The sequence below is a fragment of the Jaculus jaculus genome, chromosome 5 (assembly GCF_020740685.1).
Source record: "Jaculus jaculus isolate mJacJac1 chromosome 5, mJacJac1.mat.Y.cur, whole genome shotgun sequence".
NCBI lineage: Eukaryota > Metazoa > Chordata > Mammalia > Rodentia > Dipodidae > Jaculus > Jaculus jaculus.
The window spans coordinates 157310211-157327387 of NC_059106.1; the positions used below are offsets into that span (position 1 = coordinate 157310211).

At 55.0% G+C, this 17177-nt stretch overlaps 1 protein-coding gene and 1 long non-coding RNA gene across 2 annotated transcripts; both read left to right on the top strand.

The window, feature by feature from the left end:
* The first annotated feature begins 969 nt into the window (after positions 1-969).
* Positions 970-2456, top strand: LOC123460610. Its single transcript, XR_006637121.1, has 2 exons — positions 970-1141; positions 1789-2456. It is a non-coding gene; the product is annotated as an uncharacterized LOC123460610 (long non-coding RNA).
* A 4115-nt stretch (positions 2457-6571) lies between these two features.
* Olig2 (oligodendrocyte transcription factor 2) lies at positions 6572-9061 on the top strand. Its single transcript, XM_045150616.1, has 2 exons — positions 6572-6801; positions 7543-9061. Exon 2 carries the CDS (start codon positions 7606-7608, stop codon positions 8584-8586), a length of 981 nt encoding a protein of 326 aa, XP_045006551.1. The 5' UTR covers positions 6572-6801; positions 7543-7605; the 3' UTR covers positions 8587-9061.
* Positions 9062-17177: the final 8116 nt, after the last annotated feature.

Sequence of the window (17177 nt, forward strand, 5' to 3'; positions counted from 1 at the left end):
TTGTCAGCGTGCCAATTCTCTCTCTCTCTCAAACTAAAAGCGGGGGGGGGGGGGCTGGAGAGATGGCTTAGCGGTTATGCGCTTGCCTGTGAAGCCTAAGGACCCCGGTTCGAGGCTCAATTCCCCAGGACCCACGTTAGCCAGATGCACAGGGAGGCGCACGCGTCTGGAGTTCATTTGCAGTGGCTGGAGGTGCTGGCGCGCCCATTCTCTCCCTCCCTCTCTCTCTCTCTCTCTCTCTCTCTCTCTCGCTCGCTCTCGTTCTCAAAAATAAATAAATTAAAAGGAAAAAAGAACAGAAAATTAAAAAAAACTAAAGCATGTATGACGCAGCACCCATTCAAAACACTTTTTAAAGGAGAGAGAATTCCAGTTTAGTGACGCCCTCCTTCTAACAGTGCAACCTGTAACAGAGTGGTCACTTCCGTCCCTCCAGTCAACCCAGAAGCAGGTGACCATGTTGTCATTGGAAGTGGGAAAAGAAAAAGGAAATTGAGTGTCTAAACGTCTATGGCCTTCCAAAAACACCCCCCCCCAAAAAAAAACCAGTCACAAAACACAAGTTCTGTTCCAGGTCACCATCACACTCAGAAATACGTTCTGCTCACGCACACATGCTGATAACAAGAACAGAAAGAAAAATTCGGGTCTGTGTACTGAAGGGCAGTGAGGAAGAAAGAATGGAAAGCGAGAGCCGGGCGGAGACCCTGGAGGGGAGAAGCCCGACGTCAGCCTCCCTTCTGCTCCGCGCCCCCCTCCAGGCCCCGGGGCGTCGGGCACGGCGCGTGGTGCGGGTTCGGCTCCGCTGGGCGGTACCCGAGCCGAGCGGCGACTGGTTTGCCGCGGGGTCCTGCGGCCCTGAGCCCGCGGCGCGAGCCAGACGCACTGCGCGGCCCTGGGGCTCCCGCCCAGCCTGGCGAGGGCGCCGCGCGCCCGGCGGAGAGCTGGACCCCGGTAGCCAGGACCGTCGCGGCGGCGGCATCTCTCCGGGTGCCAAGCTCCGGTCCCCTCCCTGCCGTGGTGGCTCAGAACGGGCCTCGGGACAGCGGCCTGGCCTGAGTCCATCTGGGACAGGGACCTGCGCAGGCGAGAGCCCTCCAACCGCTCCAGTGTCAGTCCCCGGTAACGCGATGGGTAGATGGTAGGTAGGAAGTCATCTGGGAGGGGACATGGTCCTTTTGACGTGAGGTGGGGGGAGACGTTGTCACCCGGCTCCCATAGGGCCCGAGGGAGCAACTTTAGGCCTCATTAGGCATTTTTAAAACTAGGTTAACTAAGTGGGGAGGGGGGGGGATTGCACGGTTGATGTTACTCTTTTGTGACATGTGGATACTCAGATAAAATTCTGTAAAGTAACCTTCTCACCACCAGCCCTTACTCCAATTCACTGAGCACTTTGGGGCCTGTGCCGGCCCTGTGCACCGGGTACTTGCCAGCTCTGGGCTTAGAGGAGGCCAGACCCTGACAGCAAAGCGGGGAGAGTCTCTAAAGGGGTGAGGGACCTCTAGAGACCGGGGAGCTCAGGGAAGCTGAGGAGCTTCCCAGACTGGTCCCTGTAAAGCTAGAAGGCATCACCCTCAAGTGGTCTGAAAGAAGGGGATGAAGAAGCGATGGGAGTCCATGGAGGAAGGCAAGGAAAGAGCAGGGGAGTCTGCCCTCTGACCTGAGAATGGGTGAGCAGAGGAGGTGAACCTCCCTCCCAGAGGCCAGGTCAGGACCCCTCAGGCCACCATGAGAGCTTGTGTTCATACTGCTATGCAAAACAAGATTGTCTCTCTTCCCATTTAGTGATCCAGGCCCATTAACCAGTGCGCAGAGAAACCGAGGACCATGAGCTGAGCCTTCCGCGGGCACAGGAGTGTGACTTCATGCTGTGTGCTGCAGCGGGCACCGTGCTGGGAAGGCACACTCGGCTTCTTCAAAGTCTATAGCATGAAACTGTCACCCGCTATTGGCCAGGATGAGTCTCTCCTGCCTTCAGAGACCTGTTTGTTATTTCCTAGCTAGAGTCTACAGAAGCCCAGTCCACGTGGAATGAGTTACAATGGAATGGAGTGCAGACATCCAGACACAACTACAGGACCCAGCATAGGACCAGGGATACCAGCCCACAGGTGTGTGGTGACCTGCTCCTACCTTTTGAATTAATTCTGAATTGATTAATCAATGTGGCAGAAGATATTTCCCAAGGAGTGGGTGCTCCAGATGGTGGCCAGTGTGTTCGAGCATCGGTGAGGATGAAGTGCGGGCCTGGATCTGGGGTGTGGACAGACTGAGAAGTAGACCGGACAGCTGGGATCTAGTGGGGTAGAGACGGACGGAACCCCACCCAGCCTTGACAGCCAGTCATTCGTGTTTTCATCTGTAAACGGAATGACTGGAGGGACTCTTGGGGAAGATTCCAGGAGTTGATCTGTAAACTGAGCTCAATAAAAGTTCCTTCCTGGCCTTGCTAAGACATATCCCATTGTCATTTCGCTAGGAACTTGTGGGAGGGCAAGGGTTAACTCCGGTGGTACTGATCCTTAGGGGCTGACCACACCCTGTTTCCTGAGAAGGGAGGGTGGGCCTAGGGAAAGGTGACTCGGAGCTGGGTGCTGATTTGGGTTTTGTGCAGTTCCCTGGTTTGTTATCCTGACACTTCCTGGACGTGGCAGGTCCCCTCCCCAGCACCCGCTCCTCTAGCATTCTCTTTGCATCCCCAGCCTTTTCTTGCACCCAAGCAGGAAGTAAGGGGAGGATACCATTTGCTCCCCCCTGTGCTGTCTGCTAGTGGATCTCACTACGGACACACTGACGCACTAGGAACCCACTGGTAGCTTCTAGAAACTTTATTTACCTAGGAGAACTTACCCATGGAACACCTGGAGAGGTCCAAGTCTCTGACACACCCGCTTCCCTTCTATTGCCTCCCATGACACGCTCTGCCCTTAGCAATTGGAGCTGCCCCTTCTGCTACACTGACCTTGGACAAACGTGTCTATCTCTCCGAGCATCGGTCTTTCTGTCTGTAATATGAGAGTGATACTTCCTTCCAAGGCCAGCGAGAGATTGAATAAATGAACTCTGTCAAGACCAACTAAGAGCTTGGCACAGCTTAGGTCATCTTTCAGTGGTCACAGATGTCCCGAAATGAAAGTCCACAGCCATGCCTTGCTAAAGGCTCCGTTACACCCCATAACCCAGAGTTACAGTCCTCGTGGGTCGTTGGGTACACAAAATAAAAACACAACTCATCTTTGCCCGTTTTTACTAGGCATACTGCACACAGTTGCGCGTGTGTGCACCCAGAAGTATTTACCAAGTACTTGCCACCTGCCAGGCAGCGCGTCAGGACACTGGTGCGACCTGACTGGCTCCAGGAGCTGAGTTTCTCGAGGATGAAAGGCCATGTGTTTGCACAGTTGTGACTCGTGACGGGTCTTAGGGCACACCTCCTGGACCCGAACGTTATTCCGCATAGCTTCTGATTTCCGGGCTTGGAAAGCACTCTGGCCATCTTTCCTCTCCTTTCCAGCGCCTGGAGCCTGGCCTCCCATCGTCACCCCCCCGGGAGGGTTGGCAGCCAGGCGGAATCGCAGCCTGAATGCTAGCAGGAACTCGGGATAGAGAAAGGGCAGAACCAGAACGCGCGGCCCGCCCGGGAGGGACCCGGGAAGCGGTGGGAGGTCTGCACCCCCGGAGCCCAGCGTGAGCCCGCCCCAGCCGGTTTGGCACTGGCTCCTCGTGGGCCGCCAAGCAGCCGGGCAAAGGCCAGCGCTGACACGCACCCGACCTTTTGTGAGAAGAAAATACAAAGGAAAAGGGGAGAGAGAGAGGAAAAAAAAAAAAAAAAAAAAAAAGTCTTCCGTTTTGACCAAGGAGGCCAACAGCTTCAGGGCCAGCCAGAAACTTTCGGAGCCGGGCCCGATTAGACGAGGCTAGTGAGCACTCAATACTCCAGGCCGTGGCCTCGGTTCCCGCTGCGCGCGCTGGTAGGAACCGCGGCGCCTGGACTTGTCTCGGACCTGAGCGCAGGACGCAGGACCCGGACCAGTGCGCCGAGAGCCTCGCCGAGCATCGAGGACGGACGCCTGCCGCCTCCTCTAGTTTCGGTTTATTAAGGAGGGCAAAGGAGACACTGCCCCTGAGCCAAAGGAGCCCAGGGGACACACTGATCGCCCCCAACTCCCAAGCAGGCTCTTGGATGTTGGCGAGGGAGGCAGCAAGGGGAGAAGGGGAGCTGCAGTTCAGAGCTGCCCCCGCAGAGTTTGGGATTTAGGGAATGAGCCATTTCTTCCGTTTGGAGACGCTGCCTTGCAGGCTCTTGAGGGGAGGGGATCCCCCAGCCTAGGGTTCAGTCTTCAAACTCCAGTCCCTGGACCTACTGTGTAGATCACGTCAGTCGCGCACTCCTGCAGATGTGAGGATGCCGGACAGATACCAGAGGCAAGCAACAAAAGAAGGGCCCGGGGCTCCTGTACCCGTACTGGCAGCTAGATCAACCTACGTGGTCATGACCCAGTCACGAGCCCGTGGGGTCAGGTGCTGCGTGTCGCCTACGTTGGTCAGGCACACACAGCTCCACGCCCCAGCTGGTGGCCCCACAGCGCGCACCCTCCGCGCAAGCCCTCACTGCGGTTGGCCACCGAGGCCCGGGAGTGGCCCTCGAATGCCCCAGCTCTTCCTAATCCCCACCCCACCCCTGCCTCAGTCAGTCTGCCTGCGTGACAGATTCTGCTAATTGAACGGTTGTTGTAACCGTTGGATGACATTACCACCACGCTTCGGTTCTTCGTGTTTTAAATACATATTTAACGGATGGCTGCGGAGCCAGCTGGGAGACACGCGGGTTGAAAAATAATGCCCCAGAATGCAGGAGACCCGGGGCGCACGTGGAAGCCCGCTAACGCTTTCTAGGGGTCGACCCCACAGGGAGATTTTACACGGACTCAGAGGCAAAAAGCCGGGTTTTACTAGGTGTTTTTGCAACTTTGCTATGCCAAAACCAATTACCTCTGTATCTGTCTGTTGCTGGTTGTTCAAACGATATGTGCACATTAAAGGTCCTCGAACAATAGAAATAACCAAAGGACTGTTAGAATTCATAGAGGAAGACAGAGGAGATAAGAAGCATCTAAGATCTGCATGGGGTGTGTGTGGGGACATCAGCTCTGGAATTGTATGGGTATGAGATACAGCTCAGGGAAAGGGTTAGGGGCTGGGAAGACCCGAAGCTGCCTCCACGCTAAGGGACTACCGACCAGTGCCTGTGTCTGGCAATGCAGCGGCTGCCTGTGGAGGGTTATTCCGTAGGCTTGCTTCAGACAGTGTCTAGATCTTCCCATCTGTAAGCTGAGTGAATTCACAGGCATCTCCAGATATCTCCGGATCTTTTTGAGAGGTGGCTGTGAACAGGAAAACGTATGGGAAGGTGACTTGGAGTGTGCTTTGAGTCTTCCTCCCCGGTTCGGTTCTCGACCTCATCTCGCAAACTAGGTTTGGATACACACACACACACACACACACACACACACACACACACACACAAAGAGGAAGGCCTGAAGAGATGGCTTAGCAGTTAAGGGGGCTGCCTGCAAAGGCAAAAGACCCAGGTTCGATTTCCCAAGACCCACATAAGCCAGAGTGCACAAGGTGGCACATGCATCTGGCGTTTGTTTGCAGCAGCTGAAGGCCCTGGTGCACCCATTCTAGCTCTCTCTGCCCTCTCTCTCTCATAAATAAATAAATTTTTAAAAGATGCTGAAGAGACTATCATTGGGCTTTCTTGCTAAGTTAGGAGGTGGGGTGTTGATATTTAACTGGGGCACTGTCTTGCTCCCCCCGGATTGGTGCAGTTCCTATGTGGAAATAAATTGCCCAAAAGTTTACACAATCGTCCACTTTCTAAAAAAGAGTTGAGATTTCATTCAAAACCATGCCGCAGTCTGTCCTTTCTTTCCTTGGCTGCTCACTGTCTTGCAATGCCAGGCTCCCACCTGAGGGCGCTACCGCCTGCCACCGACTCGGTGTCAACAGCCGCCTATGTGCCTTAAGAAAAGTGGGGGGGGGGGGCTGGGAGGCTTTGTGGACAATTTACACTTAGAGCCCCAAATGCTCAGAGTTGATGAAAACCTTGAAATGAAGAGAAGTGAAGGGAGAGAGAGAGAGAGAGAGAGACTGACTGACTGACTCCAGACAGAGATACTCCAGGCTTGAGCGCGGAGTCCACGACATACACCCCAAAACCGTCAGCTGCATGGGGTGTCAGGTTAGTTTGTGGAGTCCCCAGCCCACCGCATCCTCCAGCCTGACGCTGTGCTGAACATATTTACATATTTTTATAAACATTCGGAGATGTTCTCACTCCCCCCGCTTCTGTCCCAAGCGCAATCTGTCCAGTCTGGGTCCCCAGCGGGCCTGTCCTCCTCCTCTCACAAGTCTTTCCCTCTCCCTCCCCTAATCCCTCCTCCCGTTCCTCCTCAAGAATCTCTCGACTGCGGGCGCCCATTGGCTGGGCGCAGAGAGGAGGCGTGTGCCAGGCCCGGCGGGTTTCATTGAGCGGAATTAGCCCGGATGACATCAGCTTCGCAGCCTCTCCGGCGGGCCCTGCTCATTGGAGCGGCTGCCCTTCCAGTACGAGCACATTGTTCCCCGCCCCCGCCCCGGTCAGCGCCACCGCCGTCGCCGCGGCCTCCACCCGGCTATAAAAACCAGCCGAACCCCCCGAAAGGTGCGGATGCATATTATAGATCCACAGGACACCAACGCCCCGAGCCGAGCCAGGCTCTCCTCTGCGAGCGCCTAGGAATCGAATTCACAGTAAGTGTCCCCCGTCCCTCAAGCATCCTAGCTTAGTTCCCCAAGACAGATTCCCCCTCCCCCAGCTAGGTTACCACTCCAGGTTACACCCGCACGGGCTGGCCGGGATGCCACCCTTGCTGGTCAGTTTCTCTTAGTGGCTTTGCTGCTCTGGTGCTCCGGGCACCGTTTGGCATCGTTCGCTTGGCCAACAGCTCCTACTGCCAAAGCCCAGGTCGGCTGGCGAGCTCCCTGCGCCCCATGGCATGTGGGCCCCTCGAGGGCGTTTGGTGCATGCGTGTATGAGTGTGTGTGTGTGTGTGCGCGCGCGCGCGCGTGTGTGGTGTCGATGGAGACAGGGTGCATGCGTTGGAGGGACGACATAGTTCTCGGCTTAGATCTCCCCACCCCAACAAGTCCTTATTCATTCCAACCCTGGATACCCAGGCGTCTTAGTGGGAACGGATGAGACAAAACCAATAGAATGTCACCCGGTGCGCTCTGGAATAAAAGTAATCTGGATGAGAGTAGGAAAGGAGGAGAGTGGGGGAAGGAAAGAGATGAGTTTTGAGCACCTGTGGGGCCTAGAAGGAAGGCTGGAGAACCATATAGGTGGATGCGAGCCATCAGCCACCTTTGCCCGGTCCCAAGGTTGGGGTACTGAGTTGGGGCAGCTGTTGTCAGTCACTGAGTGTTCCTCCCCTCCGCTCCCCTCCCCTCCCTCCCTGCCCCTTCTCTCCTTTCTCCTCTCTCCTCTCTCAGCTCTGAAGACCGAGGAAGGTACCTTGCCAACACTGTGACAATCCTCCGGGGGGCGGGTGGGCCATGGACTCGGACGCCAGCCTGGTGTCCAGTCGCCCGTCGTCGCCAGAGCCCGATGACCTTTTCCTGCCAGCCCGGGGCAAGGGCAGCAGCGGCAGCGCCTTCACGGGAGGCACCGTGTCCTCGTCCACACCGAGCGACTGTCCTCCGGAGCTGAGCGCGGAGCTGCGCGGAGCCATGGGCTCTGCGGGCGCGCATGCCGGGGACAAGCTGGGCGGCGGCGGCTTCAAGTCATCCTCGTCCAGCACCACGTCCTCCACGTCGTCGGCGGCGGCCACGTCGTCCACCAAGAAAGACAAGAAGCAGATGACGGAGCCCGAGTTGCAGCAGCTGCGCCTGAAGATCAACAGCCGCGAGCGCAAGCGCATGCACGACCTCAACATCGCCATGGACGGCCTGCGGGAGGTCATGCCGTACGCCCACGGCCCGTCAGTGCGCAAGCTGTCCAAGATCGCCACGCTGCTGTTGGCGCGCAACTACATCCTGATGCTCACCAACTCGCTGGAGGAGATGAAGCGTCTGGTGAGCGAGATCTACGGCGGTCACCACGGGGGCTTCCACCCCTCGGCCTGCGGCGGCCTGGCACACTCCGCTCCGCTGCCCGCGGCCACCACGCACCCCGCCGCCGCCGCCGCCCACGCCGCGCATCACCCCGCGGTCCATCACCCCATCCTTCCTCCCGCCGCCGCCGCCGCCGCCGCGGCCGCCGCCGCCGCCGCCGTCTCCAGCGCTTCCCTGCCCGGCTCGGGGCTGTCTTCGGTCGGCTCCATCCGACCTCCGCACGGGCTGCTGAAGTCTCCGTCGGCGGCCGGGGCCACCCCGCTGGGGGCCGGGAGCGGCGGCGGCGGCGGCGGCAGCGGCGGCTTCCAGCACTGGGGAGGCATGCCTTGTCCCTGCAGCATGTGCCAGGTGCCCCCGCCGCACCACCACGTGTCGGCCATGGGGGCCGGCAGCCTGCCCAGGCTCACCTCCGACGCCAAGTGAGCCGGGACCGGGGGGGTTGGGGGGGCGCATTCAGGCGATCCGGCGGGGAGTGCACCCCCCGAGGGCATCCGGGGTGCAGGGACTGGTAGCCCCGCCTGGGGCACTGGAGCTCGGTGGCCTGGAGGGACGCAGGATCACGGGCTGGGACGAAGGGGAGGACGGGGAGGAAGGTATCCGGGAAGCTGAACCAGCGGGGAGCGCACGGAAGACAGGGCGCGCTGGCTCGGGAGTCCTGGCTTTTACGCTTCCTCGGGACTGGCCCCGGGAAAGGGCCACTTTATAAGCCCGGAGTCGCTGCGCGAATCCTTCCCTGGAACGCCCTCGCTACCACGCTCAGGACAAGCCTAAAATACGCTTTCCCCACGCGCACAGCCTGTCGCCCTCCGAGTCACCCGGACAGCACTCACTTCGTGGAGAGACCCGGGGCTGGGGCCTGAGGGGCTGGACTGGCTTCGGGACGGGTCGGGGACTGCCGCAGGCGCCGTCACAGGTTTGTCCCTGGTCTAGGTCCGTGGGCACTGAGATACTTGAAGCTGGCGCTGGTACCAGAAGCACTTAGGGTCGTGCCTGATCCCCGAAACGGAGCCAACCATGTGGTCTAAGAAGCGCGGACCTTCTCCTGTTGATGGGGGGCGGGCGGTTTGTGGTTTTTCGGACACATTTGTGAACGCCCCGTTTTCAACAATATGGCTAAACTTTACAGACGCTCAGATTAAAACCACTTGTGGCATGGAAGGATCCAAAACGACCGACAGGGGAGGAAGACATGTTTTTCTAAGGTATAACTTTAAAATAGGAACTCACCCCTCACCCTAGTCCTTCCTCTGTGAGTATAGGTTGGAGTCTTCTTAATTCATAGGAGACAACCTCATTTTTTGGTACCCGAAGAGCTAGCAGAACTGAAAAATAAAAAAAAAAAGGTCGAGAGGAATATAATTTGAGTGACTTGGGGGGGGGGAGTCTGTTGGCTTTTAAATACTTTCTTGGATGTGTAAATAGAATATCAATGATGACGTAAGTGTGTGATGCTCAACGGTTGTTTCAAGTGAGCGCCAGCCTTGCCGGAGGAGAGTAAGCTGGCTGTCTTTCGATTTTCTTTTCTTTCTTTCTTTCTTTCTCTCTCTCTCTCTCTCTCTCTCTCTCTCTCTCTCTCTCTCTCTTGCCACGTTTAACTCCAATGGCAAACCTCTCCACGTGCTTCCGGCCTCGGGCACCCCAGTGGGGATCCCTCCTCCCTGTCACTTAACATCCCTCCTCACTATTGCGCGCTGCTCCTCGCAGAGTGTATGATCTGTTTTATTTTTGTAAAAAGAAAAAAAAAGTGCTAAATAATATTTATTACTTGTTTGGTTGCAAAAAAAAAAACCCGAAATAAATGATCAAGTGTTGAGATTTTAAATAAAAATTTAAAGTAAATCGGTTGTTTTCTTTCCATCTCTGTGAGTTCGAGGAGCTGGGGAGGGGTTTGACGGGGGGGGGGGTGATGATTGCCATTCCTTTGAGGAGGGGTTTGGGGATCATTTAGCTGGTTTTGGCTTGGAGAAAGCAAAGGGTTGTTTTACCTCCGCTCCCCATGCCTATTTTTTCAACGCTTCTGCTGAGCACATTCTCCCCGTGTTTATCGAAACTTTCTTGGGATATTTCTCCTCCCACACCTAAGGCGGGAACTCCATTTCCCTCCACTTGAAGACTGGGCTACTTTAAGAATGAGGATTTGTAAGAAGTTTGGGCCTTTGGGGGGGGGGTTCTGGAAGCTCCTGCATTCTCATCAGCTTTCATTTTCTTTTCTTTCTGCTCAGGCGGGTTGCTGGAGACCTGTGGATTCTTGGGGCTCAACTGAAAGGCGGAGCTTGGGTCTGGTGTCCCTGGGAGCCTGGGCATTTAGGGCCAAGCACTAGGGAAGAGTTTGGTGAGAGCTCAGGAAGCCTCCACTCCCTGCTCCCCACCTTATACAGGCTTTCCCCCTACCCGCCCGCCGGGCCTTCAAGTGCTAAGTACAGGATGCCGGGATCTCCTTGTGCAATCCTTTGCAGGCTGTTTTAGCAGGCTACTTCTGCCTCTTCGTGAACATTGGCTTGTTTGTTTGCTTATCTGCAGTCCTCAGCTACGATAGATATAGGGCATCACTCTTAAGAGACATTCTGAACAGAAAAAAAAAAATATTTTTAAACTTCTGCTTTCCTGATTATAGCCCAAAGCCGATCCTGCTTCAGTTTCCCTGGGGCAGCTGGCAGAAACACTGGTGTTAGAAAGAACCTCCTGATGCCCAGGTGGCAGACCCATCCTGGTTCCATTCCGTCCAGCTCAGGACATCTTTTGTGGCCCTGGGGGAAGGGATTTGTTCCTGGGAGTGCAAATTCCCCCTTGGTGGAACCCTGTTTTTAAATCTGGTTCCACAATCCATTGCCCAGGTCTGAGGGTGGCTGGTGGCTCCATCCCTTAGCTAGGGGACAGGCACTTTTCTGTCCACCCGGGGAATGCCCTGCTTTAGCCAGAACTGGGTGTTCCTATGCTGAACATAGGCCCCACCTTACTATTCAGCCGTGGGCTCTGCATTCATCCTTAAGGCTAGGAGAGTCTGGAGGGGACTAAGAGGCTGGGGGTGTGGGCATAGAAACAGCTGAGGGGTGCTATGTGAACCCCCAAAAATAAGTAAGGTAAGGTTAAATCTAGTCATGTTTATTCTAAAATCCCAGTCGAAAGGAAAACTTAGTCTAGTTCCAACAGCAGGTGCACACAGAGTGAGGCCAAGTACCTGAAAATCCATCACACAGGAGCGAAGAACCTGGAGAGCTGGTGGGGCGGGACATTGCTGTGGTAGTGGCTTCCTCGCCTGCTGTGAGGCACAGTGTCCATCAGGCTGGGCTCTGCCAGCACCAGCTGTATAGTGTATAGCTGAATAGTGGTTGGAAAGAAAATCAATCAAGCCTTCCTCTCCACCTCTGTCCCCCAAGTTCTTAGGAGTGCCCAGCAGCCACCAGGCTAGCCCCCCCCCATCCCCAGCCAAGGAAGGAAGGGCTGTGTTCAACAGGGCCCCAGGTCCTCCCCCGAGCCAACAGCTTCAGCTGCAGTGCTTCTGTGAGCCTTGGCCTCCAAGCTGGGACCTGAGCATCCCTGGAGACCAGAAGGTGCACACTAGCATTTACTGAGCACCACCAACTACTGGGTAGGAGCAGGCCAGGGTGTCCCTAGACAGATGAGGACTCAAGTGAAAAATCCAGTGGCTGAGCTTCTAGAAGAGGAAGACAGCTATGTAAAACCACTTTGACTTCAAGGGGCCCTTAGTTGGGGGCACTGATTCTTCAAGAACTCAGAGTATACCCGTCTACTATTATTTGCAAGCTCTGGGCTGACCTTCAGCCTCTACCCAGCCATATCCTTCTTCATGGCTCCTAAGCTCTCAGCTGCAGGGCCCAGGAACTCACCAGACCAGGAGGTCTGAGAGACTTTCTGAAATGCTGGGCACATCACTGAAGGTTGAGGGGACAGACCCTTCTGCACTGGCCTCTGGGTTCCTCCGGGCACTGTCCCCAAGCACCTTCCATCTCTCAAAAGGGCAAGAGTCACAGGGAAGGAAAAAAAAAATTTAAAAAGGATGCTCTTCCATGAACTCAGTATGGGAGGATTCACCGTGGGATTGAGCTGCATTTCAGGGTGCCTCTGATGCCCATGGAATTAGAATTCAGCATCCCAGGGGACAGTGAGCAAACAGAGGACGAATGGACATCTCAGGGGAGACACAGGACATACTGCTAAGATCCAGCACAGTCCTCTGGTGTGGCTCTGGGAAGATGTGGTGTCCAGGATGCGCACATCATTCTGGACTTCATGCATGGGCCCAGCAGGGCCTGCCCTTTTCTTTTCCTGGACCAGAACCACTCAAGGGTTCCTGGAACAAAGTGCTGTGGCTTGTACTTGTTTCTTGTTTGTTTGTTTTGTTTGGTTTCAGTACTGGGAATTGATCTTAGGCCCTTGCACATAGAAGGCAAAGTGCTCTGTCATCCGACTCTTTTTAAAATTTTTGTATTGTTACTTTAAGACAAAGTCTTACTCAGCTGGCCTTAAATGCTGTAGCCTAGGCAGGGCTTGAGCGTTCAATATTCCTTCTTCAGCCTATGGAAGTGGCTGGATTTATTACAGGCACAGCTAGGGTGCCGCCCTTTACATCCCTCCCAGATGTTTTCATGGATAAAACTAATGCAGCATGGAAAAAATGCGAGTCTCTCATTGGGGCAGAATCTGCCTACCAGTCTGTCTGCTCTCTCTATTAAGTACCTTCATGCTACCTATAAATTCATCTGAGGTGGAAGACTTCATACTCACCCCCTCTCTTGCCAACCCTCTCTCAGCCTTACAGATTGGGTGCCAAATCTCTCCCTCCCTTACCGAGTATCTGGAGGGAGAGATTCTGGAGCTCTTGGAACAAGGACGCGACCCAAAGGCTTAGGATAACTTGTGGGTGAGCAGCTGTCATCCAGGGTTTTGGCAGACCAGTGAGGGTCACCAGCATCAGGCCTGGCTGTTCACAGAGTTAAGGACGGCTACACCTGACCGCTCCCCTGCCCTACACTAACCCCCCCCAACACTGGTGGGGAAAGGGACAGGAACCCCAGGAATTAGCAGGGTGACTGTACCAACAGTCCAGGTTGGGGTGTGTGTATGGGGGGTAACTCCTCACACTCTGTCATAGTGTTGGGGCCAACCTAGGCAGAGAAGTTACTGGATACTCCCCTCCCCCAGCACACCCTCAATTTCCTCCGTACTCACTCTTTCCCTCTCTCCCAACCCCAGGGGCTGAGTTATTACCATAAGGCTGTTTTGTCAGGTTGTGGGTCACTGAGGGATGCAGGGGGGAATTGGGGTAGCAGCACGGGGAGGAGGGAGTTGGAGAGGCTCAGGATATGAACAAGGAGGCTGGAGGAGGAGCTGGTCACGATTAATAAAGGCTAATGGAGGGAAGAAGGCACATCACTAGGAGAGTGCTTTATACATGTCACTTGGTGGAATTTCCCAGCAACTCTGAGGTGCTACTATGACCCGTTTTAAAGGCCAGGAAACTCCCTCATCAAGAAGGGTGGGGACTGGCTTGGGGGCGCAGGTAGAAGGCTGGCTCCTATCTCATAGTCAGGCAGTAGTCTGGCCCCAGAACCCATGCCTGCCGCTCCCCCAGACCCTCAGCAGTCCCAAGGCTTGCTTCGCGCACAGCTAGGGAATTGTCAAGTCAGATGGTGCCACTTCCCCCTCCCCCGCCCACGCTCCTGCCCGCTTAAGGGGCGCACTTGGTGCTTCCCCTAGGTGCCTGGACCCCATCTGTCCCTGACGCCCCCATCTGGGTGGCAGGCGGTGCCGGCAGGCTTCAGCAATTAGTGAAGCCCCCGTGCGCTCGCTCGGCGTGGGTGGAGGAAAGGCAGGAACTGCGGAGGCTGCTCATTAGGGACAGCTGCGGGACTGGCCACCACCGCAATGCCAAGCCACATCCTCCACCCTGCCCCGCCCCGCCCTGCCCCGCCCTCCCCTGATGGGCGTTTCGCACCTCCCGAGCGATTCGGGGGGGGGGGGAGTCTCCAGCAGGAAAATAATAATAATAATAATAATAATAATAATAATAATAATGATAATAATAATGATGATATGAAGCTTTGCAGGGACCGGGTCTCACGGAACACCCGAAGGCGGGACGCGGCGCGACCCGAGGCCTGGGCTGGAACCACACGCTCTCGGGGATTGCACGCTCCACTTTGCAAAGCTCGCTCCCAGCCAAACTGACCCGCTAGTTCCCCAGTTGAAAGCACTAAAATCGACTCCGCCGGGCTGAAGAGATGCTTACAAAAAGCCTGACCAGTCTGGGGGTTCGATTTCCCAGTACCCCCTCCCCGTCCCCAGAGCCAGGTAAAACTGGCGCATGTGTCTGGAGGCACTGGAGGCAGTGGCAGAAGACTCTGCATAGCCCATTTCTCTTTCTTTCTCTCTCTCTCTCTCTCTCTCTCTCTCTCTCTCTCTCTCTCACTCTCTCTCTCTACCTCTCTCCTTGCAAATAAATAAAAAATATTAGAAAATAAAATCGGCTTGATCCCCCATGACTACCTGGCAGAGCTCTGGGCTTGTTGTCTCAATTTCAATCCCTCCCGCCCTCCCATGCAGCCTGTCCCTGGGGAGAATGCCTGGAAAGCTCACTCTGAGCCACACTCAGGGGTCCTGTCCAACCCCTTGCTTCCCGGGTCTCATAAGTGCGTGTGGAGGGGTTTGGGGGAGAGGGGGCTCAGGTCCGCAGCAGGCCTGACCCAGGGTGAGTGTCCTCTCAAGAGCGCACAGGTTCCAATAGCAGCATCTGGGCTGGGCGGGCTAAGAGCTTCTGGGACCACTGTTTGGAGGAGGAAGAACGCGGTCCCTACTCGCAGAAATGGGCACGCAGAACCTGCCAAAAGAGCCTACACGTGCGTTAGGACCAAACATCTGCAGGGTGATGGTGGGGGGGGCGGCGCACCTGAGTGCACGCACGCAGGCTTGTGAGCATGGGCTCTTGTGCGCGAATTCCAGCTCACAAAATATGCGAGTTCCTCACACCTGCGGGTTTGTCCGGCCTCTGCACTGGCCCCGCTGACCACTGGACGCTGCAGTGAGCTGGGAAGTTTTCAGATGGGCGCTGGGTTTACCTTCTCCCTGACTGATCCCTAGCACTCTGTCCAGTCCTGAAATCAGTCCTCCCACGTAGAGTGTGCACTGATGGGATTGCCAGTCTCCCTGAGAGTAGACAGTTCTGGAAAGGAGTCCTCCTGGGTGGTGAGACTTCCCAAGAGTAAAAGTTGCGGCTTAGATTATTTGCGGGGGCGGGGGGGGGGGGAGGGAGTGTGTATGTGTGTGTGTGTGTTCATGTGAACGCAGGCACACGTGTGTGGGAGCAGGTGTGTGTATGTGTGGACATGTATGTGGAGGCTGGACATCAACAGCAGGTGTCTTACTCAATCATTCCTCCACCTTATCTTTTTTTTTTTTTTTTGAAACATTGTCTCCCACTGAATCTAGAGCTCACCAATTAGACTAGACTAGCTAGCCAGCAAGCCTCTAAGCTCAGAAACCAGAACTGAATTCTTCTAAAGGAAAAGGGATCCTGTCAGAGAAGAATTCACTGGAGGGAAAGTTGTCTGACGGGCTCAAGCCTCAAGGCACTATCTGGCCCATGGAGCAAGCCCTCCTTCTCTCAGCCAGGCCTGCTGGGCCCTCGATCTGTCAAGCCCCCCTCCCCCCCCGCCCCTCCCCCCTTCCCGCTCCTCCCCAGATGTCCAGTGGTGTCTTACTCTCTTGCAGTTGACACTAAGAGTCCCAGAGAGATCAGAAGGAAAACACCTGGGAACTGGGCTTAGGACTCACACCACCCCCAACTCTCGCTTGTCCAGGATCAGGCCAAGTCAGTACTAAGGAAGACACTGGAGCCCAGTGTGCCTTAGCCAGCACAGGAAGGAAGTGACTTGGGTTAGCCCAGAGGGTACTGGCCGACAGCTGCCACCACAGAGGCAGGAAGCCCAAAAGACTGAGACATCCAGGAGGCAGCCCCTCCTCCCTCACCCAGGCATCTGTGGGGCTGGGCTTACCCTCTGTGTCCCTCTCTTTCCTGACACCCCTCCACTGGGAGGACTGGGCTCCAGCAGCGTTCACACACCTCATACTCTGCTTCTGGTCACCACCTACCTTTTGGGGTTTAGCCCATCAGCTCCTCCTATCTGGTTTTTATGTTTGTTTGGGTGCTGTTGTTTAAAGCAGGATTTTACCCTAGCCCAGGCTGGCCTTGAATTCACTTTGTAGTCCAGGATGGTCTGGAACTCACAGTAATTCTCCTATCTCAACCTCCCAAGTGCTGGAATTAAAGGCCTGGCAGGGTTCTTTTTTAAAATTTATATTATTTTATTTATATGACAGAGAGAGAGAGAGACAGAGACAGAGAGGCATGCCAGGGTCTTCAGCCACTGCAAATTTACTCCAGATACATGCGCCACCTTGTGCATCTAGCGTACGTGGGTCCTGGGGAATGGAACCTTGGTCCTTTGGCTTTGCAGGCAAGCGTCTTAACCACTAAACCTTCTCTCCGGCCCTTGCTTTGTTTTAATCAAGGTAAAATTCACAAAATATAAAAATCAGCGCTTGGAGAGATGGCTCAGCAGTTAAAAGGCAACTCGCAAAGCCTGAATGCCCCAGGTTCAATGACGTCTATACAAAGTAGTCCATGCATGTGGAGTTCCTTTGCAGTGGCAGGAGATCCTGGCATGTCTGCTTTCTCTCGCTCTCTTTCAAATAAATAAATACATAATTGTTTTGTTTTTAATAAAAATCAAGCACTGCAAAGTGACATTCACAATATGATGCAAACTCCACCTCTACCTGCTTCTGAGACACTTCCATCACCTGTGCCTAATTAAGCAGTTTGGCCCTCCTTGACCTGGGCAACTGTTCATCTGTTTCCTGTCTTTATGAGTTCTTCTATTCTGGTGATTTCTTATACATGGAATCATATGGCACGTGGCCTTTTTTTTGGCTAGCTTTTTAAACTTAGCATAATGTTTTTGAGGCTTACACACACAGTTGTACATACAACTATT

Bases quoted from the DNA above. Each gene is read 5' to 3' on its own strand.
- Olig2 (XM_045150616.1), top strand. From the start codon at position 7,606: ATGGACTCGGACGCCAGCCTGGTGTCCAGTCGCCCGTCGTCGCCAGAG.